The sequence below is a fragment of the Bufo bufo genome, chromosome 7, assembly GCF_905171765.1.
Source record: "Bufo bufo chromosome 7, aBufBuf1.1, whole genome shotgun sequence".
Classification (NCBI taxonomy): Eukaryota; Metazoa; Chordata; class Amphibia; order Anura; family Bufonidae; genus Bufo; species Bufo bufo.
In genome coordinates this window covers 212,546,355-212,571,857 of record NC_053395.1, presented here as the reverse complement: position 1 = coordinate 212,571,857, position 25,503 = coordinate 212,546,355, and the positions used below count along the sequence as shown (strand labels likewise).

General features: G+C 42.3%; 1 protein-coding gene across 1 annotated transcript in view; it reads right to left on the bottom strand.

Moving 5' to 3' along the window:
- The window catches only part of LRP1B (LDL receptor related protein 1B), a 1,344,280-nt gene that overhangs the window by 226,274 nt on the left and 1,092,503 nt on the right, over window positions 1-25,503 (bottom strand). The window contains exons 53-56 of the mRNA XM_040441523.1: window positions 22,720-22,848; window positions 18,284-18,406; window positions 14,635-14,775; window positions 11,814-12,001 (exon numbers count right to left, since the gene is read on the bottom strand). Of these exons, the coding sequence (XP_040297457.1) occupies window positions 11,814-12,001; window positions 14,635-14,775; window positions 18,284-18,406; window positions 22,720-22,848 (581 nt within the window). The remainder of the gene's footprint in view (window positions 1-11,813; window positions 12,002-14,634; window positions 14,776-18,283; window positions 18,407-22,719; window positions 22,849-25,503) is intronic.

Here is a 25,503-nt window from a genome sequence, read left to right as displayed (position 1 = left end):
ACATCTACTGAGCACCCGAGCACAATGAAAGTCAATGGGAGAACCCGAGCATTAAACCAGGCACCCCCTGCTCTGAAGAGGGGAGGATGTCTGGTTCATAGGAAAAGGTCAGAAATTGATTTAAACACCACCAAAATGGTTTGGGAACAGCATGGGGAGGATGTCTAGATGCATCTTGGACTCCCAGGTCGCTGCTGGGAACGATGTTGTCCTAGTAGTACGTCACTTTTACAGACTGACAATAATACGCACCAAACCGAAAATAAAATCGATTTTAGATGAAAAATTGTTAGGAAACATTCTTTCCTGTATATTTACTTGTATATAAAGTGCAAGTGCTGCCAAAAATTACAAGGAAGAGGCACTCCGACACAACCTTTATATCACATAAAGGAGGGCCTCATTCACATTGTGGTACAATTGTTCAGGTAGTGGGACTCCTACACTCATAAAGCCTATGCACTAAGTGAAAGGGCTGCCAAAAATTACAAGGAAAGGGCACTCCAATACACCCTTTATTACACATAAAGGAAGGCATCATACACACACTTGAAAAATTATGATTGATGGCCTGCTGGTGAACCGCAAAAACATTAGGGGCGAGGGCTTGCTGCTGATCTGACCATCTAAAATATTATTGGCGAGGGCCTGCTGCTGATGACTCTCTAAAACATTAGGCGGACGAGAAAAGGAAGATTGAACCATAAACCCTTTTTTGTGGTGAAAGGGGTGCGTGGGAATACAGTATATTCAATACACCATAAAAGCCACATTTAAAGTGCCTACTCTGGTGGAGTAGAGAAATCAGGGGCAATCCAGGCCTTGTTCATTTTGGTTAGAGTGAACCTGTCAGCATTTTCAGTTGACAGGCGGATGCGCTTATCAGATATTAGGCCCCCACCAGCAGCACTAAATACCCGCTCTGACAAAACGCTGGCGGCAGGGCAGGCCAGCACCTCCAAGGCGTAGAGCGATAGTTCATGCCACGTGTCGAGCTTGGACAATCAATAGTTGTAAGGCACAGAGGGATCATTGAGGACGCTGACACTCTCTACTAGTTACTCCTTCACCATCTTCCAAAACTTTTCCCTTCTTGTGACACTAGGTAGCGCATCAGGGGGAGGTTGCTGGCGGGGTGTCATGAAACTGTCCCAGGCCTTGGAGAGTGTTGCCCTGCCTATGTTGGAACTGCTATGTGTTCCCCTCGTCTCCCCTCCTCGATTGCCCAAGGAACTACGTAGTGTGCTCAAGGAACTACGCCAGTGTTGTCAGCTGGAAATTTTTGGAGTAATTCTTCCACAAGGAACTTCTGGTACTGCACCATTTTGCTAGTGTTCTCCACCACAGGAATGAGAGATGACAAGTTCTCTTTGTAGCGGAGGTCGAGGAGGGTGAACAACCAGTAATTGGTGTTGGCCAAAGTTCGTATAACGCGAGGGTCACGGGAAAGGCAGCATAACATAAAGTCAGCCATGTGTGTCAGAGTCCCAACAGACAAGACTTCGCTGTCCTCATCAGGAGCATTACTCTCAATCTCCTCATCCTCTTCCTCCTCTTTGGCCCATCCAAGTGGAACAAATTGAATAAACCTGATATGGGTTCTACCCTCTGTAGCGGAGGCAACTGTCTCCTGCTCCTCCTCCTCCTCATCATCCATTTTGCGCTGAGAAGACAAACTTAGGGTGGTCTGGCTATCACCCTGTGTACTGTATTCCCCCATTTCCACCTCTTTCACATGCAAAGCGTCCGCATTCATTGTGAGCAGCGAGCGTTTCAGTAGACACAGAAGTAGCATAGTTACACTGATAATAGCGACATCGCCGCTCCCCATCTGTGTTGATTCCTCAAAGCTGCGTAAAACCTCACAGAGGTCAGTCATCCATGCCCAATTGTTGCGTGTGAAGAGCGGAAGGTGACTGGAAAGGCGATTACCATGTTGCAGCTTCTATTCCACTACTGCCCTCTGCTGCTCAACACGTCAACAGACGCTCCCAACATGTGGAACGTGGAGTTACAGCGCGTACTCACTAGTGATGAGCGGCAGGGGCAATATTCGAATTTGTGATATTTCGCGAATATTTGGGCGAATCTTTGCCATATATTCGAGAATTCGAGAATTTGTTATCTCTAGTCATTATTGAAAAATTTGCAATAAGCATTCGCATTATGAAAATTTGCATTGCGAAAATTCACAATCAACACTACTCCTAAAGTCAAAGATATTGCAGCCTTCTCATTGGCCCACAAGCTAGAAGCAGGGAGGGATCATGTGTACTAATTAAAAAAATCTTGAATATTTGAAATTACGCATATATATCACTATATTCAAAATATTTGCGAATTCTCGAAGTGCCGATATTCGCGCTAAAAAAATTGTAATTTGAATATTCTTGATCAACACTAGTGCTCACATCGCAACACAGTCGGTAAGCTGACAATTGCAAGCGCTGCTGCAGCATTGGCGGCAGCTGTAGATGACTTTCGGAAATGGGCACACACGCGGTGCACCTTTAGCAGTAGCTCAGGCAAATTGGGGTAGGTTTTGAGAAACTGCTGAACCACTAAGTTGAACACGTGGGCTAGGCATGGTATGTGTGTGAGTTTGCCGAGCTCCAAAGCCGTCACCAAGTTACGGCCATTATCAGACACAACCATGCCTGGTTGTAGGTTGAGTGGCGAGAGCCACAGCTCAGTCTGGTCCCTTGTAGCTTTGTGGCGGTGTGCTGTTTGTCGCCTAAGCAAATTAGTTTCAGCAGGCCTGTTGCCGCTTCCCCACTGTGGTGCTACACTGCTTCCAGCTACTGACTGATGGCTGACTAGTGCTGCAAGATAAGAATTCAGAGGTGGAAGTGGAGGAGGAGGTGGAGGAGTAGAAGGGGGGGTTGCAGCCAATAATGTAGGTGGTGGCGGAAATACTAATGAAAGTAGGGCCCGCAGTCGTTGGCGTCAGTAGCACCTCTGTGCAATCCTGTGGACCCAGGCGTTTTTATGGCATGTGGCGGATTATGCTGGCGGTGGTGAGGTTGCTAGTGTTCATGCCCCTGCTCATTTTGGTACGGCACAGGTTTCAAATTACAATTATTTTATCGTCCGCACTTTCCTCAAAAAAGCGCCAGACTGCGGAACACCTACCCGTTGGCAAGGGAGGTTGCTGCAAGGGGGTGCTCCGGGGAACAGTTGCGGGCCTGTTTGGTGTGGCCCGCCTTCTCCATTTTGCCACACCATTGCCTCTTCCAGCCTGTTGCGGTGCTGCGGATCCCTCCCCCTCTGTACTGCTGTCGTCACTCGGCTTGCACCTTCCAAGGTTGGGTCAGTGATTTCATCATGCACCACCTCCTCTTCCACTTACTCACTCTGGTCATCCTCCTGACTTGTTGACCTAACAAGAACCTCACTTATTGAGAGAACTGTGTCTCATCCTCAACCTCTTGAGACACTAATTGCCATTGACTGATTGGCAACTGTGTCTCATCATCATCATCCACCTCGTGAAACACTAATTGCCATTCCCTACCATCATCTTTTTCTGACTGTGGATGCTCAAGAGTTTGGGAATCGGTGCACAAGATCTCCTAATGTCCCTCTTCAAGCGGGCTTGGCGAGAGGCCCAAATAAAGGAATGGCAATGAAAATAGCTACTCGGAATATCCGAGTGTAGGATCATTTTTTTGCCAAGACTCTCCATGGTGGGAGGAAAGAGGATCAGGGTGAGGATTCTGTTGACCAGACTTTTGGCTATTGAGACTGAACTTTGTGGAAGATAGGGTGGTGCTTAACCGGCTGGAAGTATTATCTGCTGCAATACAACTGACCACCTGGTCGCACTGGTCTGACTTCGAAAGTGGTGTCCTGCGCCGCCCTGCAAACTAAAACATGAAGCTAGGTATCGTGGATGAGTGTGTTTCTTGTGCTCTGGCAGCAGGCATAGTTTCACTGCACCCAGGGCCACAGCCTCTACGTGCACCATGAGCAGCACGGCCACTTCCCCATCCCTTACTGCTCGCCTTGAGCATATTAAATGGTAAATATGGTTGCAAGTATGTCACACGTACAGTAGCGCAGGTTGTGTAAGTATATGTGCAAATACATTAAACTGAATGTCACAGATATTTAGGATGCGCAAATGTTATACAGGAGATGTAGCGCAGGTAATGTCGCTGCCACCAGCGGTGAAAAAATTACACTGAATGTCACAGATATTTATTATGTGCAAATATTATACAGGAGATGTAGCGCTGATAATGTCGCTGTCACCAGCGGCCATGAAAAAATTACTCTGAATGTCACAGATATTTAGGATGCGCAAACGTTATACAGGAGATGTAGCGCAGGTAATGTCGCTATCAACAGCGGCCAAACAATTGCGCTGAATGTCACAGATATTTAGTATGCGCAAATGTAACACAACAGATGTAGCAGAGGTTGTGTCACTGTCATCAGTGAATAAACAATTGCACGCAATTTAGCGCAGGTTTTGCTAATAATATACAGGGTGGGCCATTTATATGGATACACCTTAATAAAATGGGAATGGTTGGTGATATTAACTTCCTGTTTGTGGCACATTAGTATACGTGAGGAGGGAAACTTTTCAAGATGGGTGGTGACCATGGCGGCCATTTTGAAGTCGACCATTTTGAATCCAACTTTTGTTTTTTCAATAGGAAGAGGGTCATTTGACACATCAAACTTATTGGGAATTTCACAAGAAAAACAATGGTGTGCTTGGTTTTAACAAAACTTTACTCTTTCATGAGTTATTTACAAGTTTCTGACCACTTACAAAATGTGTTCAATGTGCTGCCCATTGTGTTGGATTGTCAATGCAACCATTTTCTCCCACTCTTCACACACTGATAGCAACACCGCAGGAGAAATGCTAGCACAGGCTTCCAGTATCCATAGTTTTAAGGTGCTGCACATCTCGTATCATCTGAAGGCAATCGTCTATGCTGTGAAGATACGAGATGTGCAGCACCTGAATCTACGGATACTGGAAGCCTGTGCTAGCATTTCTCCTGCGGTGTTCCTATCAGTGTGTGAAGAGTGGGAGAAGAGGGTTGCATTCACAATCCAACACAATGGGCAGCACATTGAACACATTTTATAAGTGGTCAGAAACTTGTAAATAACTCATGAAAGAATAAAGTTACGTTAAAACCAAGCACACCATTGTTTTTCTTGTGAAATTCCCAATAAGTTTGATGTGTCACATGACCCTCTTCCTATTGAAAAAACAAAAGTTGGATTCAAAGTGGCCGACTTCAAAATGGCCGCCATGGTCACCACCCATCTTGTTTCCCCCCTCACATATACTAATGTGCCACAAACAGGAAGTTAATATCACCAACCATTTCCATTTTATTAAGGTGTATCCATATAAATGGCCCACCCTGTATATTGCAGCCAGATAAAACAATAGTCCTTAAAAGGACTTTTGGGTCTCTAACACCTTTCAAGACTAAGCCCTGCTTAAAAAAATAATAATATTCCGGTCCCTACACTATCTGTCCCTTCTGCTGCAGCTCGCCCTGCCTAAGACTGAGCCAAACAACGTGTCATTGGGTGCTATATAGCACCCAATGACGCGTTCCGTCCAGCCAATCACTGGAATGCCAGTAACCAACATGGCTACAGCATTACAGTGAGTGCCAGTACTTCCCCGCACGTTTATTGGCTGCTTAGCAGCCAACAAACGTGCGGGGAGAAGACTCGAGCATCGCGCTCGAGCACACGCAGTCATGTCAAAATGGTGTTCGGCCGAGCATGCTCGCCCAACAATACTATCTTTCTATCTATCTATCTATCACATCATCTAACATCATATATTATATAGTATACAAAATAATGATATTCTTACAAAAAATGCAAAACAAAATGATAAACCTCTTTATATAAACATACTGTATATCTACCTGTCCGGCTCATAAAACCCTACTGTGATAAGTTCTATTTTGCAAAACCATTGGGTGGCCCAGATATTGTGGTCATTATAGAGACCCTAGCATGCTGCCACCTTACAGCTCTAAGGAAAGTTATTTCTTATAACTGGTTGACATTGCTCAACTAATTTAATATTTTTGCATTAGAAGCAGTGGCAGAGCTGTGCCGTACTCCATTCACTTTAAGCTAAGTAGATTTTATAAGACAAAATAAATGCAGTGAACCCATTTTAGCATCTGAATCTATCATCATGTCTGCTTTACAACCTGCTTTAGATAATGTCTGAAGCAGCAATCTGGTGCTGCAAGGTGGCCCGGTAAATAGGGTTTTATCCTTTTATTTCTACATATTGAATCTTTATAGCTGTGCACAGGTAATGCTCTTACACAGGCATGTGGAATAATGTGCTTTGCTTTAACTCAGCTTTACATACACCTTCTAAGTGTATGCTGCAAAAATAATAATAAGTGTATGTAAACTTTTGTAATGTGTGCTGTGCATCCAGAAAAATAGAAGCAACTTTGCAAACAGTCCTAATTAATAAATTGTACTCTTTAGTGTATCTATTTCAAATGCAGAGCTTTGTGTCTCCATGGTTACAGAGTAACAAACTATGTGTAGTCTAATCCTGCAGCCTTGTACTCATCCCCTTCATTGTTACTATCCTGCAGACATGATAAGAGGGGTTAGAGGGAGTGGACTAGCACATGACTACATCTGACTACACAGGGTTTGCATGTAGTCTGTTACCATGGAGACACATAGCTCCAACTAGGAGCTGTATACACAAGACAGTTGTTTAGTTTATAACTCTATACACACAAAAAAAAAAACAATGTTAATTATAAATGTTTTCAAAAGTAAATAGACCCATTAAATGAAAGGAATATATATAGGAGGAACTTGCTTAATAAAAACAGAATTTGGAGAAGCAAAATGCATATTCTTATGATTGTGCAGGATCAAACAACAGAACGGGTTTGATTGCCTTCTATATCCATAGGAGCTCTTTTCGGAAAACGGCAGTAACTTTCCAATCAAGACTGTTACAAAGTTAGTTTTTTTTTTTAAAAGATTTATTAATGCAGCGATCTGATCTGGAGCAAAAAATTCCTGTTGCAAACAACAGAACGGGTTTGATTGCCTTCTATATCCATAGGAGCTCTTTTTGGAAAACGGCAGTAACTTTCCAATCAAGACTGTTACAAAGTTAGTTTTTTTTAAAAAGATTCATTAATGCAGCGATCTGATCTGGAGCAAAAAATTCCTGTTGCAAAAGTGTACATACCCTTCAATATCAAAGAGCAGATTGAAACTGCAGGTTACCTCCCTTATTACATCATTAAATATCGATGTGGCATTTTTATAGCTGACTACATATGTCATATTGCAAACAGATTACCACTACCACTGATATTTTTAAAGCTTTATTTATAAAAAAAAACAAATATTGGTAGAGTAAAAAAAGCTGGTTTGGTTCAATTGGTTTATTTTCAGACAATATGACATTTGAACACAAATAAGACAGAGCCTTCGGCAAGCTGAACACCACAGCCGGCACAAAGCCCAGAGTGACGTTGAATGATTTGTTACGGCCTCACAGGTTTTCATCATTTTGATTTTGTTTCCCAATTGGTTACACAGTGAATCAGCTCTTCAGGATAAGACGTAACCTTTAAAAGCATTCTGTTGGGAGTCGAAGGATGGAGGGGGCAAATACTTAAAGAGCAAATGACTGTAAGAGACTATTGAGTGGCTTATGGCTCAGCATTGCAGCTTTGTAATTCTAAGTACTGTATCAACCTAAATCCAGGCAAGACAAAGTTCTGAGTCGTCTGCTTCAAATGCACAGTAAGTGCTTGGAAAAAAGAGCAGTTCCTGCAACTTTTACCAGTATCTCATTGTATACACTGAGCAAAAATATAAACACAACACTTTCGGTTTTGCTCCCATGTTGAATGAGCTGAACTCAAAGATCTGAAACATTTTCTACATACACAAAAGACCCATTACTCTCAAATATTGTTCACAAATCTGTCTAAATCTGTGTTAGTGAGCACTTCTCCTTTGCTGAGATAATCCATTTCACCTCACAGGTGTGGCATATCAAGGTGCTGATTAGACAGCATGAATATTGCACAGGTGTGCCTTAGACTGCCCACAATAAAAGGAAACTCTGAAATGTGCAGTTTAATCACACAGCACAATGCCACAGATGTCGCAATGTTTTAGGGAGCGTGCAATTGGCATGCTGATTGCAGGAATGTCTACCAGAGCTGTTGCCCGTGCAATGAATGTTCATTTCTCTACCATAAGCCGTCTCCAAAGGAGTTTCAGAGAATTTGGCAGTACATCCAACCGGCCTCACAACCACAGACCACGTGTAACCACACCAGCCCAGAACCTCCACATCCAGCATGTTCACCTCCATGATCGTCTGAGACCAGCCACCCGGACAGCTGCAGCAACAATCGGTTTGCATAACCAAAGTATTTCTGCACAAACTGTCAGAAACCGTCTCACGGAAGCTCATCTGCATGCTCTGCGTCCTCATCGGGGTCTAGATCTGACTGCAGTTCGTCGTCGTAACTGACTTGAGTGGGCAAATACTCACTGGCACGTTGAAGAGGTGTTCTGTTCATGGATGAGTCTCGGTTTTCACTGTTCAGGGCAGATGGCAGACAGCGTGTGTGGCATCGTGTGAGTGAGTGGTTTGCTGGCGTCAACATTGTGGATCGAGTGGCACATGGTGGCGGTGGGGTTATGGTATGGGCAGGCGTATGTTATGGACAACAAACACAGGTGCATTTTATTGATGGCATTTTGAATGCACAGAGATACCGTGACGAGATCCTGAGGCCCATTGTTGTGCCATTCATGCACGACCATCACCTCATGTTGCAGCAAGATAATGCACGGCCCCATATTGCAAGGATCTGCACACAATTCCTGGAAGCTGAAAACATCCCAGTTCTTGCATGGCCAGCCTACTCACCGGACATGTCACCCATTGAGCACGTTTGGGATGCTCTGGATCGGCGTATACGACAGCGGGTTCCAGTTCCTGCCAATATTCAGCAACTTCGCACAGATATTGAAGAGGAGTGGACCAACATTCCACAGGCCACTGTCAACAACCTGATCAACTCTATGCGACGGAGATCTCTTGCACTGCATAAGGCAAATGGTGGCCGCACCAGATACTGACTGGTTTTATGACCCCCCCCCCCTCCAGTAAGGCAAAACTTTGCACATTTCAGAGTGGACTTTTATTGTGGACAGTCTAAGGCACACCTGTGCACTATTCATGCTGTCTAATCAGCACCTTGATATGCCACACCTGTGAGGTGGGATGGATTATCTCGGCAAAGGAGAAGTGCTCACTAACACAGATTTAGACAGATTTGTGAACAATATTTGAGAGTAATGGGTCTTTTGTTTATATAGAAAATGTTTCAGATCTTTGAGTTCAGCTTGTGCAAAATGGGGGCAAAACCAAAAGTCTTGAGTTTATATTTTTGCTCAGTGTGTATGTGTATATATATATATATATATATATATATCATAGAAAGCGGGTAGCACTCCAAAATTGTGACAAAGAATAAAAAGACTTCATTAAAACATTTTAAAAACTCAAATAATGTAGGAGTAAGTAAGTCTAAAATTCTGTGCTGATTAATTTTTTAGATATCTTTAGAGTGGTTAGTTTTCCACAGCAGAGGTCCAAATCTCCATCATAAGTATGGGAAAGCTGCCAACATATCCTGGGACATTTAAGATTAACCCCTGGACCACCCAGCTTGGCCCCCATGGCCACCTCAAAACACCTAGGAAATTCCCATTAAAAACCCAGAGACCTTTAGCAATTAGGATATATCTAGAATACGATAAGGCCACATTAGGCTATTGTTGGGCAAAGCTGCCAATTTTGCTGGGAGTAGCTGACAATCTAATGTGTATTGAGCCTCCTGACTCTTCCCTGACAAATGAAGTCAGGGGAGAAAAGTATCAGGCACTTTGGATCTTAAGACCTAATTAGAGAATGAGTGAATCCATTTGTTAAATCAGGTAGAATTCGTTTTTTTTTTTTTTTTTTTCCGAGAGAGAAATAGCGAGGAAAGAAAAATAAAGAAAGGATGGAAGGAATTAAATTTCCAGGGATCCAAAACACTTTTGATTATGGGTAAAATCGATTCATATCTGAATCATAGTTACACCTGATCCTTTTGTTCGCCCAGAAGATAAGCCGCCAGAGGTGTCTGGACTACCATAATGGAGTGCAATTCCCCCTAGTAGTGTATTATCATAAGGTCAGCCACCAAAGTGTGGAGGTGAACTTTTTCAGGATGGTTTTTCTGCCAGTTAGCCAAAAGTTACTAGAACCATAGTCTTGCTTAAAAGTCCTCTTCCATATACTAAGGAATCTATTCAAGAAGGTATAGTCTTACACCTAATTCAGTTGTAGAGGTTAATATATTATAAGGTCCTATATACAAAATTATATTGACTTTTGTGTGACTGTAGAATACATAGAACTCACTGTTGCTAATCTCCTCAGTGAAATGGCAAGAAGTAGACTTGTGACACTTGTAGACTTGCGAGAAGAAGTAGTCACATGACTGCTCAGGCCAGTAATTAGCTGCAGTGGACACATGAAGGATGTGACCTCATTGCTGCAGAAGCAGTAGGGACCACAAGAGCGGAGGGCCAGGAGCGTCAAGAGTTCTAATGGGTAAGTAATGGTAATTTTTTTTCCTTCTCATGAGTCTTTTTACAAAAACCTTGTGCAAACTTTATGGCTATACAGAAACAAAGGTTTATATAAAAAGTATTCACATTTAGTTTTCGAGATTCAAGCTTTAACTTTCCAACTTATTTTTGTTTTTATATATATATATATACACTGAAGAAATCCAGGGCACTCCTCAGAAGCTGAACATCAGTCCGTGCGCTACACAGCGGGCATATGCCCGTTGTGTAGCGCACGGACTGACGTTCAGCTTCTGAGGAGTGCCCTGGATATCTTCAGTGTATTAATACACCCGTAATCAAGGGTTGACCACTGGCGCCCAGACTGCATTGCTTGAGGAATGCTTCCCCATTTTTAAACTTTATATTTATATATATATATATATATATATATAATCAAATAGAAAGCAGGACTGCACTCCAAAATGTGATGAAAAAATCAAAGCTGTTTATTCACCCATGTTATGGCAAAGTTTGCAACGTTTCAGCTCTTGCGAGCCTTTCTCAAGGCTTGAGAAAGGCTCGCAAGAGCTGAAACGTTGCAAACTTTGCCATAACATGGGTGAATAAACAGCTTTGATTTTTTCATCACATTTTGGAGTGCAGTCCTGCTTTCTATTTGATTATACTATTGGGGATTGCCGTTGCCCCCTTTTGGACATTGCACCCGCTTGTCAGGTTGGTGCTCCCGTTGGACTTTCTTTTTTTATATATATATATCTTTATGAACTTGAATGTGCATCAGACATGTTTTTAGCGATTGCATTACATGCACAGCAATGCGTAATATAAATAATGGACAATACAAGTACATTATAAATAATACATATGACCACTAGGGTAGACATTTTCCTTTATATATAGGCCTATTCTGGCCTAGCATACACTTCAAGATTGACAGACATTGGTTATTTAGTCAATGTAGCTCAAGAACCTAATCTAGTATTGTTCTCAGAGCTGTCATGTTTAAGATAACAGATATTTTATACAAGAAGTACACCGCCGCTCATACGCCCATAAGATAAAAAAGGACATCGGTTTCCCCGAAAGCAAATGAATCCCATGAATAATTCATTCCTATGTGTTCTTCAAACATAATGTTATAAATATTGACTACTAACCTTGTATCCAACTGGGAGATCTTGACAGTCTTGGGAACAACCACTGACTCTTTTACTTAAACATTCATTTAAATGGCAGCCTCTCTCATCAGATCCATCTCCACAGTCATCTGTGGTGTCACAAAGAACTCCCTCAGGTACACACTTTCCATTTTTACATATAAAAGATGAGCTGTTGCACGACTGTTCTGGAAACAAAGAAGAGCAAAAAAAGTCTAAAGAAAATACCGGCATTAGCATTCAGGACTTAGACACTGCACGAGACTCAATAATGAAGTCTGATTATTAAGTTATTAAAAAATGATTCTTTATTTCCGTTCCGTGAGTCTTGATAGAGGCTTTAAACGGAGCTCGTTGAAGAACTGCAAAGCCAAATTGCTCTCAGGTAATTGTTGGCCTCACAAAACAGTCTAAAGTGATGGAAGCATAACAGAAATTACTGGCCTAAAAAGCTTTTTTTTAAACTTATTACGTCTTAACCCAGCATTTCTAAGCAAAAATAATTTAGTTATAGAATTGGAGAACATAATGTTGGATGTGTAAGAGAGTTAGGCAGAAACTGTCTTTTCTACCCCACACAAGACGAATCTTAGTATGTCGGGTAATCGAGGATTGAGAGTTTAATTTAGTAGTGGACCTTTGAGGGTGGCAACTCAACAGATAATACCAACATAAATATACTTGTATGAGGACAGTTGATTAGATAGCCCACCAACATCTTGTAAAGCTTGTTGAATGTACCAAGCTATCCCTAATTGTTTTGTAAAATTATATTTAAAGATGGATGTATAAAGAGGAACTCTGGTTTTACAGATAATGGCCAACACTGATAGGCTTTGTAGCATCCTCAAGAATGCCCCTTGGGTTACTCCCACCTGGGACATTTATTGTATATCGACAGAATATGTCATAAATTATTATTATTATTATTATTATTATTATTATTATAAGTCCACAAATTGGACTTTGATCTGAATTCCAGGATAAATTTCATTTGCTGCGAAGCCAAATTTCCTTCCTTTTAGTTGACTCAGGGGTCTAGGAAGGAATATGAGACATATTCTTGAGTTGAAAGGGGCAGGTGGAGGTAAGGGTTTTGGTGGGTGGCTTGAAGGGCAGGGCAGAAACAAATGTTATCCCCAGGCAGCAGACCTGTGAGACTGGAGAAAGTATGGTGCTGTTAACTCTATTGGATATGTCTGATGGGGGGGGGGGAACAGATGATGAATTTTGTTTTCTCCATGTTAAGTTTTAGGTTTCTCCATGTTGAGTTTTAGGAAGCGGGAAGAGAAGAATGAAGAAATAGCTGACAGACATGCTTGGATTCTAGAGAGCAAGGAAGTGACATCTGCTGGGCTAGAGAGGTAAATATTATACAGGAGCAGGTCCCAGAGGTGAGACCCACACCTATTTCCATAAAGGGGCCCTAAAACGAAGGGTGAGCAAGCCACACACATGCAGCCGCCCTCCATTCAACATTATGGGACTTCCAAAAATAGCCAAGCACTAGCTATTTTGTAAGTTCCATAATGGCTCTAAATTTATAATGTAGTTTTGTTAAATAGTCTAGAGGGTTTTTGTGGCTATTGTCAAAAGTCTCGTAGAAAGTGAAAGAGAAGATGATGCTCATGCAAAGTGTGTTCCTCAATAACTTCCAAGACTGATTATGGACATAGGTTCTGGTCCCACCTCTGGGACCCACTTCTATCATTTATGGCATATCTTAGCTATATGCCAGAAAAGTCCCAGACCTTTCAATCACATGCAGCCGCCCTCCATTCAACATTATGGGACTTCCAAAAATAGCCAAGCACTAGCTATTTTGTAAGTTCCATAATGGCTCTAAATTTATAATGTAGTTTTGTTAAATAGTCTAGAGGGTTTTTGTGGCTATTGTCAAAAGTCTCGTAGAAAGTGAAAGAGAAGATGATGCTCATGCAAAGTGTGTTCCTCAATAACTTCCAGGACTGATTATGGACATAGGTTCAGGTCCCACCTCTGGGACCCACTCCTATCATTTATGGCATATCTTAGCTATATGCCAGAAAAGTCCCAGACCTTTCAATCACAACATTGTGCTGCAGATTCATATACAAATTGGTTTACATTGAATCTACTCCAAATCCTAGGTTTGCATCTGTATGTGGCTACAGATAACTTACATACTGATATATTATTCATCACCCTAAATAGTCATATCCAGAAACATAAAACATAGCACAATCTATGTTAAAGGGGTATTTTCATCTTAGACAATGGGGGCATATCGCTAGGATATGGCCCCATTGACTAATAGCTGCGGGTCCCACCGTTGAGAATGGAGCAGGGAGCGCTGTGGCTGGAGGACCCCAGATTTCCCAGGGTCCAGCCACCACAAAGCGCTAATCCCCGCCTCTCCTGTAGAAGTGAATGGGAGCGTGCCGCACTCTGCTATTTTCGGCGGCCCCATAGAAATGAATGGAGGGCGGCTGCGCATGCGCAGTGCGCCCTCCTTCACTTTCGGGGCTCAGTTCTCAATATAGGGGCGGGTCCCAGCGGTGGGACCCGCACCTATAAGGCAATGGGGGCATATCCTTGTGATGTGCCCCCATTGTCTGAGATGAGACGGCCCGGAACCACAAATTTTATCATGGTTGGATATTTCCCATCCCTTCAATCAAACAGAATGTTGAGAATGGTTGGGTCAGAACTGGTCCCGGTGAAGGAGCTAGCTAGAATACCATCTGATATGGGGGTCAGGCATGTCAGTAAATTAAGGAACATCTTTTTCAACATGCCATTTTTTTCATGACCAATACTGAAAACGCTCTTAGCTTCATACCTGCATTTAGGCACTTTCTATTCAGTGGAGCTTCATCTGAGCCATCAGGACAATCAAAGTCCCCATCACATTGCCACTGGAAATTCAGCAAGCAGCGGCCATCAGCACAGATAAACTCATCAGGGGCACATTGGCGGTAACCTAAAATAGGAACAGAATAATAGTAAAAAGAGGGGTAGAAGATGATCTTATGGTGATTAAGAACAAGGGAATGAGTCGAAATGTAATTTTTAAATCAAACTGAAATCCAAATATTCCATACAAGATGACAAGAGCCATTAGGTAAGCAATCACAGAGAAGTGTTTAATGCTCCTCAGTCGCATTTACCATGGCCAATGACTCTGATCATCCATGATGGCTGGGAGATATTAGGAGCTGTCAATCTCCGACAGTACACCTGAACAATCTGTCTTTATTGTAATGTGTAGATAATTGCGGATATGAGCGCCTCAGCCATTTCTCAGATTTGGTTGGCCCAGGAAGCTATTCAGCTCAGCTGACACCTTACATATATTACTTTCGGCTTTATAATGTATTTCCACCGATCAACCAAATGTCATTGTCACATCATGGCTTTTATTCTTTGCACCTTTTTATAAAATTCTGTTGCTTTTCTAAGTGCAATGTTTAATTGTTTCAGATCTTTTCGTTATATAATAAGATTACAGCTGCACATCTTGTACTGATTCTGAGTTAAATCCTGTATCATAATTATAGCCTAAACTGGAATAATTTCCTGCGTATCACTTCAGTTGATGTCCCCCTTAAGCCCCTTTTACCAATGGTGCCCAAATAATGCCGTAATGCAATGTACCAAAAACCATATACAATAAGATTGTTGTAAGGCCAAGGGTATCAACCATGAGGTACATACGGGTGGACAGTGTTTTCTCATGTGAGGGCCACATTGTCAAATTGTACCAGTACCTAAAGGGGTATTATCATCAGGTGAGACTATAAAGGGGTAGTCCCAAGATGCAAATGTGACATCTATCCGAAAATTAGGGGGGCTGATAGGAGACCCACACAAATCACAAGAACAGAGGTTGAATGTCCATGCATGGGCGTAGCTATATGAGTCACAGAGGTCACAAATGCAGCCCGGTCCCTAAGCCAGGGGGGCCCACAGACCCCCCCTTGCCAGTGGCTCACCACCATTTATGTATTGCCTTCCTCGGGATAGCAATACAGTTAGATGATGCGACAGGTCACAGGAGCGATGTTTCCCTACCCTGCCGTTGTACTGGCATACATTATGAAGGGACACTATGGGGACATTGGCTCTACTGAAGGTACTAATAGGGGGCATTTTTTTACTGGCACACAGAAGGGAGCATTTTTTCTACTGGCACACATTTTAAGGGGATATTTTGTGCACCCACACATTATAGGAGGGCATTTTGTGCACTGGCACGCATTATAAGGGGACATTTTTTGCACTTACACACATTGTAAGGAGACATTTTTTGCAATGGCATGCATTATAAGAGGCATTTTTTTGCACTGGCACATGTTATAAGGGGTATTTTTCTACTGGCACTGATTAGGGGGGCATTTTTATTACTGGTACACATTATTAGGAGAATTAATACTACTGGGGGGTATAGGGAGCATGATTACTAGTATGAGCACATTGGGGGCATTATTACTATTGGGGCACTGTTAACACTAAGTGCCCTCTGGCAGATAATTACTATTAATGGTGGGTCTTTGGGGAACACTATTACTGTAGGGGGTCCCCTGTCACAGTATCTGCTTTTAGGGGGGGGGGGGGGGGAATTATGTTTACAACACTATTTGCTGGGCACAGGGACACTATTTGCTGGGCACAGTCATTTTTAGGGCACTGTGTGCCAATAATTATTGAAGGGGGCACTATCTGTTTGGCATTAGTATTTTCAGGGGGACTGTTTCCATAGTATAGTATTGGGGAGCACAGCGGGCACAGTATTGGGGGTGGCCGGATGGGGTGTTGAAGAGGTGGGAGGATGATGGAAAAGTAGGAACCTAAGATGTCTGTTTGTCAAACTGCTGAAAAAAAAAAGAGGGATGAAAAAAATCATCATGGTGGTCTGGTCTGAATGGAGAAGACCATACATCCAGAGAAGACATCGCTGGATTTATGAGGTATGTGATGCTGTATTACCCTGTATGTTTTGTAGCTCTGTATGTAATGTTTTCAAGTATGTATTTTAGGCTAGGGCTAGACGGCGACACGGGCAGTGTTGGATCACGCAGCGCTCCCATTCATTTCTATGGGATCACCGCAACTCTGCGGACCTGGCGATGACCAGTGCTTCTGTGTAGCCATAGCCTAACAGTAGTGCTGGCAGGAGAGGGTTAGGTTTATAATTTGGCATGGGGGAGGGTGCTGTTCCAATTTGCCTCAGACAGCTGAAAGGCTAAGTGCACACCTGTCCCTTCCACAAATCACTGAGGGAAGGAGGGTCAAAGTGGAACCTTTTCTCCAGGGCCCATGAGCCTTTAGCTATGCCCCTGTGTGCATGTCCATGTATGAATGATGAATGTATGGAGCATTAGCACCCATCCTCGACCCTGCTACTCCATTCATACATTGACATGCGACTTTCATGATTCAGGTGGTCCAAGCTGCCAAAACCAAAAGAAACATCTATTCTGTATATCGCATATATGATGCAATTCAAAACTTCTATGGGAAGAACAGGGTTCCACTTCTCCCCCAATTTCCCTCCTGAAAGGATGAGACCATGCACGCGTCTTTCTCTACTATTTCCAAAAAACTACAATGAAGATAGCTACATGGATGCAAGGGAATCCTTATCCTCATCAAATCCTTTCTGAAGTGCAACACAAGGGTCAGGAGACCACCATTCTGCTGATATATGGCATTCTGGGGGCTAGGTTGCACACCTAGGCCATGCGTAAAGCAGTGCTTGTAATGCACAGTGTATGATCAAAGCCTTAGAGGGGGGATTACATAAATTGAATGTATATTACAGTAGATCATGCATATTTGGCTTAGACATTCTGGGAAACTACTGATGTTAGGTGCCCAAATAACTCAGCCAGACAGATGCATAAATAGCACTGTACTGTCCAAAGTACATTGGGTGTGCAAACTTCAGGTATTGGGAGAGCAAAACTCCAGGTATCCAGGCCAGCAGGGTTAGTGGCACCTTAGTAGTAGAAGTGAGCTATTATGCTGAATCTCCCAGGTCACACACTCCTGTGGTTGTCCCTGATAATAACCCAGAGCTGTATTCATAATTCTGCTTCTTGCTAATGCTCAGTCCACAAGCTTGATTGGCAGACACAACGGCTTAGCCGAGCACCTACAGTAGAACACATTGGGATCAGGAACATACTGGAGAGTAGCTACAGGGAATGGGGAGGTAGCAGTCTCACCGTGGCTCTGTGTCTCAGAAAAGAACCCTCTGCCACATAAGAAGATATGACACATGGTCGTTGAGGGCCCTGCTTTAGGTTGAGGAGATAGAATTGTATTACATTCCAGTGCTAGCATTCCTTAATAACCTGTGCATGTCCCATCTCAGAGTAAAGAACAGACTTTCTAATCCCCACGTTTGAATCTCCAACATGAACTGAGAAGGGAATTTCTTTTATCACCTCTTCGTATTTTATCTGGATTGCAGTAAAACGACTTACCACATTCCAAAGATTCATCAGAACCGTCTCCGCAGTCGTCATCATGGTCACAGAGGAACTGCTTAGGGATGCAGATTTTGTTCTTGCACATAAAAGCATTTTCATCACAGGTAGTAACAGGAGCTGGAAATATATGAAGAAAATAAAAATAAAGCAAGGCTGCAAATCACATTAATCGCTCCTACAGTCACAGTCTTGACTAAGCAGGTTACAGGACCAGTATATCGTACAGTACAGTGCAGGTCAGCTCCTGGGGGGGGGGGGGGTGATCAGAACAGAGATGGCTACTACACATACAGATCTAGGTCTGTCTAACTGGATAAGTAGATAGATAATAGATAGATAGATAGATAGGAGATAGATAGATAGATAGATAGATAGATAGATAGATAGAAGATAGATAGATAGATAGATAGATAGATAGATAGATAGGAGATAGATAGATAGAAGATAGATAGATAGATAGATAGATAGATAGATAGATAGATAGATAGTATATACTGTATATAATATATATATATATTTAGATAGATAGATAGCTAGCAAAGCCCAAAAAATGGAAAAACACGGGAAACAATTACCCCAGACCCAATCCACAAAGATTGCAGAGTTGGGGGAAACCACCGGCAACAGAGAACAGCAGCATGGCGGAAATAAAAACCCTGCTCAGCACACTCTGTAGCAAACTAATGTAACCCTAAAAACAACCTGCTATGTCCGATGAAAATGGCGCTCATAACAAGGTATACCGACTCACATCCCTTATTATCAACAGCTGGAATATCCAAGGGCTGAATGCTTCAGCTTTTGGATCCAAACCTAACGATTCAGATTTCAAAGAAAGACTAAAAAGCATTGATATCCAAATCCTATTGGAGACAGGGACCCGGGCAGAGGATGAATCCCTAGCACCCATGGGCTACAAGGAATTTTCCATCTCTGCCCAGAAAAGCAATAGTGATGAGCGGCAGGGGTCATATTCGAATTCGTGATATTCCGCTAATATTTTGTAGAATGAGATAGATAGATAGAAGGAGATAGATAGACAATAGATAGACAAAGATAAATAAACATGTAATAGATAGATAGATAGATAGATAGATAGATGATAGATAGATGATAGATAGATAATAGATAGATAGATAGATAGATAGATAGATAGATAGATAGATAGATAGATAGATAGATAGATAGACTCTCTAGCTATCTCTATGTGTTTTCTACATATTTGGTTATTATGTTTTCCAGTTTCTTCCTAAACCTCAGAAATGTAGGTGTATATTTTATACTTTATACACCCATGGCCTATATCTGGTCCTGCAGCTCAGCTCACTCATACTCAATGTGTTGCTAGTGCAGGAAAACTGTGTATTATATCCAATAACTTGAACCAATCCTGAAACCTGTAGCTTGTATTTTAATAAACTGTTATTAATGCACTTCAGTGCTGGCGGAGCCCGTGTCACCCTCTGTTTGGATTGATGACGGATCTCATTGTGTATGGTGAGCTTTATTCTTCTTCTCTAGAAAGAAATCCAACGTTCATTTCATTTGGAGGAACCTTTGGACCCACAGTGACCCTCGTATGAGCGAAACCTTCCAGTTCATGGATGTTATTTAGAATTGCTTGACTGCTGGGGACACATTTGCCCTGTTTACATTTTCTATTATGGCAGGAAACAATGACTTCCTTTCACCTACAGAAAACCTCCTATGGGAGACCTGGAGATTAGAGCCGGAGATAAGTGTTTCTTACAGAACACAATCCAGTCTCAGTGAAGTATAGGTTGAAATGAAATAAAATGAATGGTAACCTTGTCGGTGGGATGTCTGCTCTTTTGCCTTGTTGAGTCACCAGGAATCCATATCATTTTTCAAAGAAACAAGAATTTAGACTTTTGTCAGCGGGATCGTTTCTTTCTCTAACTCGTACAATCTCTGAGAAGGATTTTTTTTTCTTTAGGACTTTGTAAGTAAAGTGGAACAGGACTCTTACTGGGACATCACTTCTCCGGGAGACCTTTGCAATGGTGTCTATAAAGTTTTGCCATTTTTATTTTTATTTTTTTATCATCTTCTTAAAGTTGCTCTAGTCAGGAGAAATGTATCAAGTCCTTGAGTCATGTCTGAAGTGTGTCAAACTGGGCTCATGCTGGTAGATAGAACAGTTTAATGGAAGAAGATAGAGATCCACTCCAGGAAAGCGAGGCAGCGATTTTGCTATTTGATTCATGCTGGGGATAACCGTAAAATTGAAAGGGGTACAGCATTTAGATGTATGGATGGGTAGTAAAGAGAGGAACATGGGTTCAGTTTTAGAGTCTTTTGATAAGAAAAATCTATCTATCTATCTATCTATCTCTCTTAAATCTCAGATGAATTTCTCAGGAGAGGATTTTTACAAGAAAGCTATTTTGGAGGTTACAGACTCTCTTTAAGGGGAGAATTTGGGGGATAATATTTTTTTCTTGTTTTTTTTTTAATGATATCAATATTGCAGAAGGATATTGTCTGTAACCATTGAAGATCAATAATAAAACACTGTCCTTCTGTAGAACTCACCACAAATTGTATGACTTCTTATATACATTGGTAGTCCATTATCACTTTACAGCTGCTGTCGGGGAAGACATTACCTGCTGGGTATTCCTCATGATAATATTAAGTGCTGAATCATAGCTCTAGTATTCTCTTGACAGGCCTAGATAAAGATGGCCGCAGAAAAGCATTGCATTGAGCCACAACAGGGAGGGCTCTCTCTAGTCGCAGTAATGGTCTGACTGAGAGAGTTAAACTGTGCTAAAAGTGGCTTCAAAAGATTATATCCAGAAAACCACCCACTTTCATTTTCTATAAAAAATGGCATAGTATATTTACGTACAGGTTGTTAATATGTTGAAAAATTGATTAACTTGTCCCTTTAAATGGGGTTAACTTTATTTTTTATCTCATCACTGCAGCTGGCTTGCTTAACAAACTGAACAGTGGCAGTTAAGCTAAGCAGGACATATCGGAATATACGGTTCCCCTCATGCAGGGATATTCACTCTGAGATTAATCAGCAGACAGCCGCATGCATTTCACATTTGAAGTCAAGAGTGTTTCATTTCATTATGGCAAGAGAGTGCAGCCGTGAAGGTGCTTTCAGATTAAACATCCACTCAGTGCGGTATCATTTCACAGACTGTCACTCAAACATGTCTAACATCTGAAACATGGAAATGACTACATAAACAACATCTTTTCTGGATTCACTGCAAAAAAAAAAAAAAAAAACATAGACTTTGAGTTACAACTATATCCGTAGCGATACGTTATAAGCAAACACATTTCTAGGAGCCGGCATGGGTTTGCTAATGAGGAGCATAGGCATCTGGCACACCGCTATCATTTTTCAGTTTTGGCTCCTCTGATATATTTTATACCTATAGTAGTAACTCTCAGGGGTTCTGGTTCTTCTTATGGAGATTCAGCTGGTATAGTGAGTCTTACAGGAAATGTGCTAATTATCTCTCCTCTAGAAAGAAGAAAACTGTCTCTTGAGTAGGCTGGTCTTCAAAGTTTTAACGTTCTTCAGTGGGTGGAACATTGACTTAGAGGGTATCAAACTATAGCGTTAGAGAGACAGTTTTCCTTCTTTTGGAAAGAGAGAGCCTATTTGTAAGCCTATGGTGGTATGATAAGGTTTGTGTATAAACCCTGTATGGCACCATACAAAGTTCTCACATCTTCATACTGTAGAGCCTGAAGAACTCCAGGGTGCCTCCCTATGTATTACAGAGGTAGGGAATACAACCTAGAAGAAATGCTTCATAATACACCATCTGATAGAGCATACCACAATGTTTTTTTCTGCTGAATTATGTATAAATTCTTTATGAAAAAGGAGGCATATGGATATGGAGGTCCAATATGGCACCCAGATCTCTACTGGGGCATATTATACATAGGACCATGTATATAGCATATTATAACATGAGTTGCTTGTTTTGCTCAGAAATGTTACTTTTTAAGACAATGGTCACATGGACTTTAAATGCGACTATCATGCCCATACATTGTAAATGATTGTTCTGCCATTTTGTTTGGTTGTTCTTTTCTCTATTTTCCTATTTAGTTTGTGTTTTGGACAAAAAAATGAAGATTTAAAAATCTTTTCTCACTAAAAAAAAGGGAAAAGCAGAGGGCAACCATGAGTATGGTGAGGCAAGGCTAAGAAGATTATTAAATTGGTGGTCCATCTTAGATAGAAGTGGTGTAAGAAAATGTAGAAAGCATGACAGATTGTTCTTTTTCAACACTACAAAGTATAGGTTTGAAAACGTAGACCAGGATGATTGAGGTCATCCTCACAAATTCCAAAATGATTCTAATCTCTTAATACAATTACTCTTTAGGAACTTTTTTTTGTTCTTATAATCAATGGATGAACTTACCACAGCCAGCAGTAGATAGCTCATCACTACCATTAGGACAATCTCTTTCTCCATCACATAACCAGTGGAAAGGAACACAGGCGTGGGAATTAGGACAGCTGAACATATCAGAAGCACACGTCACGGACCCTGAATCGTGAAAGAAGTGTCGGGGTGAGTGAGGGACAAAAAAGCATCAGGAAATAAAAATAAAAAACTGTAGAAAGGTAGTGCAGAACGGGAAGAGAAGAAACAGAGGGAAAATGAGGGGAAAGAGGAAGAAAGGAATGAACAGTGAAAGAAAATAGAAGCAAAGAAGGGAGCAGAGTGGGAAAGAAGTAAAAGCAATAGAAGGAAAAAGAGACAGGGAAAGGAGAGGGATGGAGTGGTGGAGGAAGAAAGGAAGGAAGGAAGGAAGGAAGGAAGGAAAGAGAAGGGTTGGGAGAGGGGAATAATAAAGGGAAGGTGGGGGCGAGAAAGAAGGTGATTTAGAGAGAAATAGAGAAAGAACAAGGAACAAATGATTGACAGGTAGGGAAGGACAAAAGATTTAGAAAGAAGAGTATGAAAGAGAGCATAAATGACATAGAGATGATGAAAGGAAATGTAAGGAAGGAAAATAGAAGAACAGATGAGGAAAAAGGAAGAGTGGGAGTGAAAGAGAAAAAGGAAGGATGGAAATAAAAAAAAGTCGATTTATAGAAAAATAGAGAATGATAAAGACACAAATAAGAGATTATAAAAGAGAAAATGGGCGTCAAGAAGATCAAATGACAAAATAAATTATGAAAATAGAAAGAAATGGGGAAAAACAGGAAGGAGTAGATGAAGAATAGAACATAGGGAGGGAGACAGGGAGTAAGGAAAAACATAAAGGGATGGAGGGAAGGAAGCAAAGGAGGAGGAAAGAAAAGAAGGAAAGAAGAAAAAAGAGATGGAAGATAAGTCATACAGCCACAGAAAATGAAAGAAGTGTAAAAAAAAGAGGTAATGAAACAAAATAGTTTGTGAGTGGAAGATAAAAAAATAAATAAGTAAACATTCTGAAAGGAAAAGAGGAAGAGAAGGAAGGAAAAACAGGAAGAAAAGGAAGGAAGAGGGGTGAGATGCATAGAAGAAGAACCAAGAACCAATGAGACATCATGAGTGAGAGATACATGGTAGAGAATAAGTTAGAGCAGTGATGCCCAAATGCGGCCCGCGAAGCCGTGTCATGCGGCCCGCGCAGCGACCGGACTTTATCAGCGCAGGGCACGCTGCGAACGGCACAGGCAGCAAAGCGATGCTGCCTGTGCCTGCAATCTCCCCACCCAGCGCCGCCTCCTAGCTAATTTATTCACTGCACTTGCCTCTGTGAAATTGAAGAGAAGCGCCGTAATCTCGCACAGGCACACTGGCAGAGGCATCGAAGTGTGCATGAACCGTCTTCCTGGCCTCTGCCAGTGCGCCTGTGCGAGATTACGGCGCTTCTCTTCAATTTCACAGAGGCAAGTGCAGTGAATAAATTAGCTAGGAAGCGGCTCTGGGTGGGGGGGATATCTGTGGAGGACACTGAGGGGGGGGATCTGTGGAGGACACTGAAGGGGGGATATCTGTGGAGGACACTGAAGGGGGGATCTGTGGAGGACACTGAAGGGGGGGATCTGTAGACGACACTGAAGGAGGGGATCTGTGGATGACACTGAAGGGGGGGGATCTGTGAACGACACTTAGGGGGGGGGATCTGTGGACGACACTTAGGGGGATGTTGGGGTGGGAGGTCCTGGAGGGGTGTTTGGGTGGGAGCTCTGGAAGGGGTGGGAGGTCCAATAGGTATATGGGGGTGGGAGATCTGGGAGGAGGGGGCCCATCATTTTTTTTGCTATGGGGCCCAGTCATTTCTAGCTATGTCCCTGATTGTTAAGATTGGGCGGGCACTGGAGCGATAGAGCGCCCTGCTGTAGGAGAAGCTGGCGGGAGATGAAAGGAGGAGGGGCCAGCTCCTGGGGGTGTCGGGCACACGGCGCAAGCATGGCGGTGGAGGATCTGACTGAAGACTAAAGACCAGACATCAAAGTAGACCTGCAGAAGAAGGTGACAGCGCAGTATGTGAAGTATACATGTGTGTAATGTATGTAGTGCAGTGTGTGATCATCACATACTGCACTACATACATTACACACATGTATACATCACATGCCCCCTCACAGTAATAATGCCAAGATATGTGTCCTCTTCACAGACGTAATGCTCACACATGCCCCCTCACAGTAGTTATGCCCAGATATGTGCCCCCTCACAGTAGTTATGCCCAGATATGTGCCCCTCACAGTAGTTATGCCCAGATATGTGCCCTCTTCACAGTAGTTATGCCCTGATATGTGCCCTCCTCACAGTAGTTATGCCCTGATATGTGCCCTCCTCACAGTAGTTATGCCCTGATATGTGCCCCCTCACAGTAGTTATGCCCAGATATGTGCCCCCTCACAGTAGTTATGCCAGATATGTGCCCTCTTCACTGTACTAATGCTCACTCGTGCCCCCTCACAGTAGTTATGCCCTGATATGTACCCTCCTCACAGCTCACAGTAGTTATACCCTGATATGTGCCCTCCTCACAGTAGTTATACCCTGATATGTGCCTCCTCACAGTAGTTATGCCCATATATGTGCCCCCTCACAGTAGTTATGCCAGATATGTGCCCTCTTCACAGTAGTAATGCTCACACGTGCCCCCTTATAGCGTTTGCATTTCTTTCTGGCAAAGCTACCTGTTTCCGGCCCGCAAAATCTATACCAAGTCTAGTGCGGCCCTCAGATGAAAAA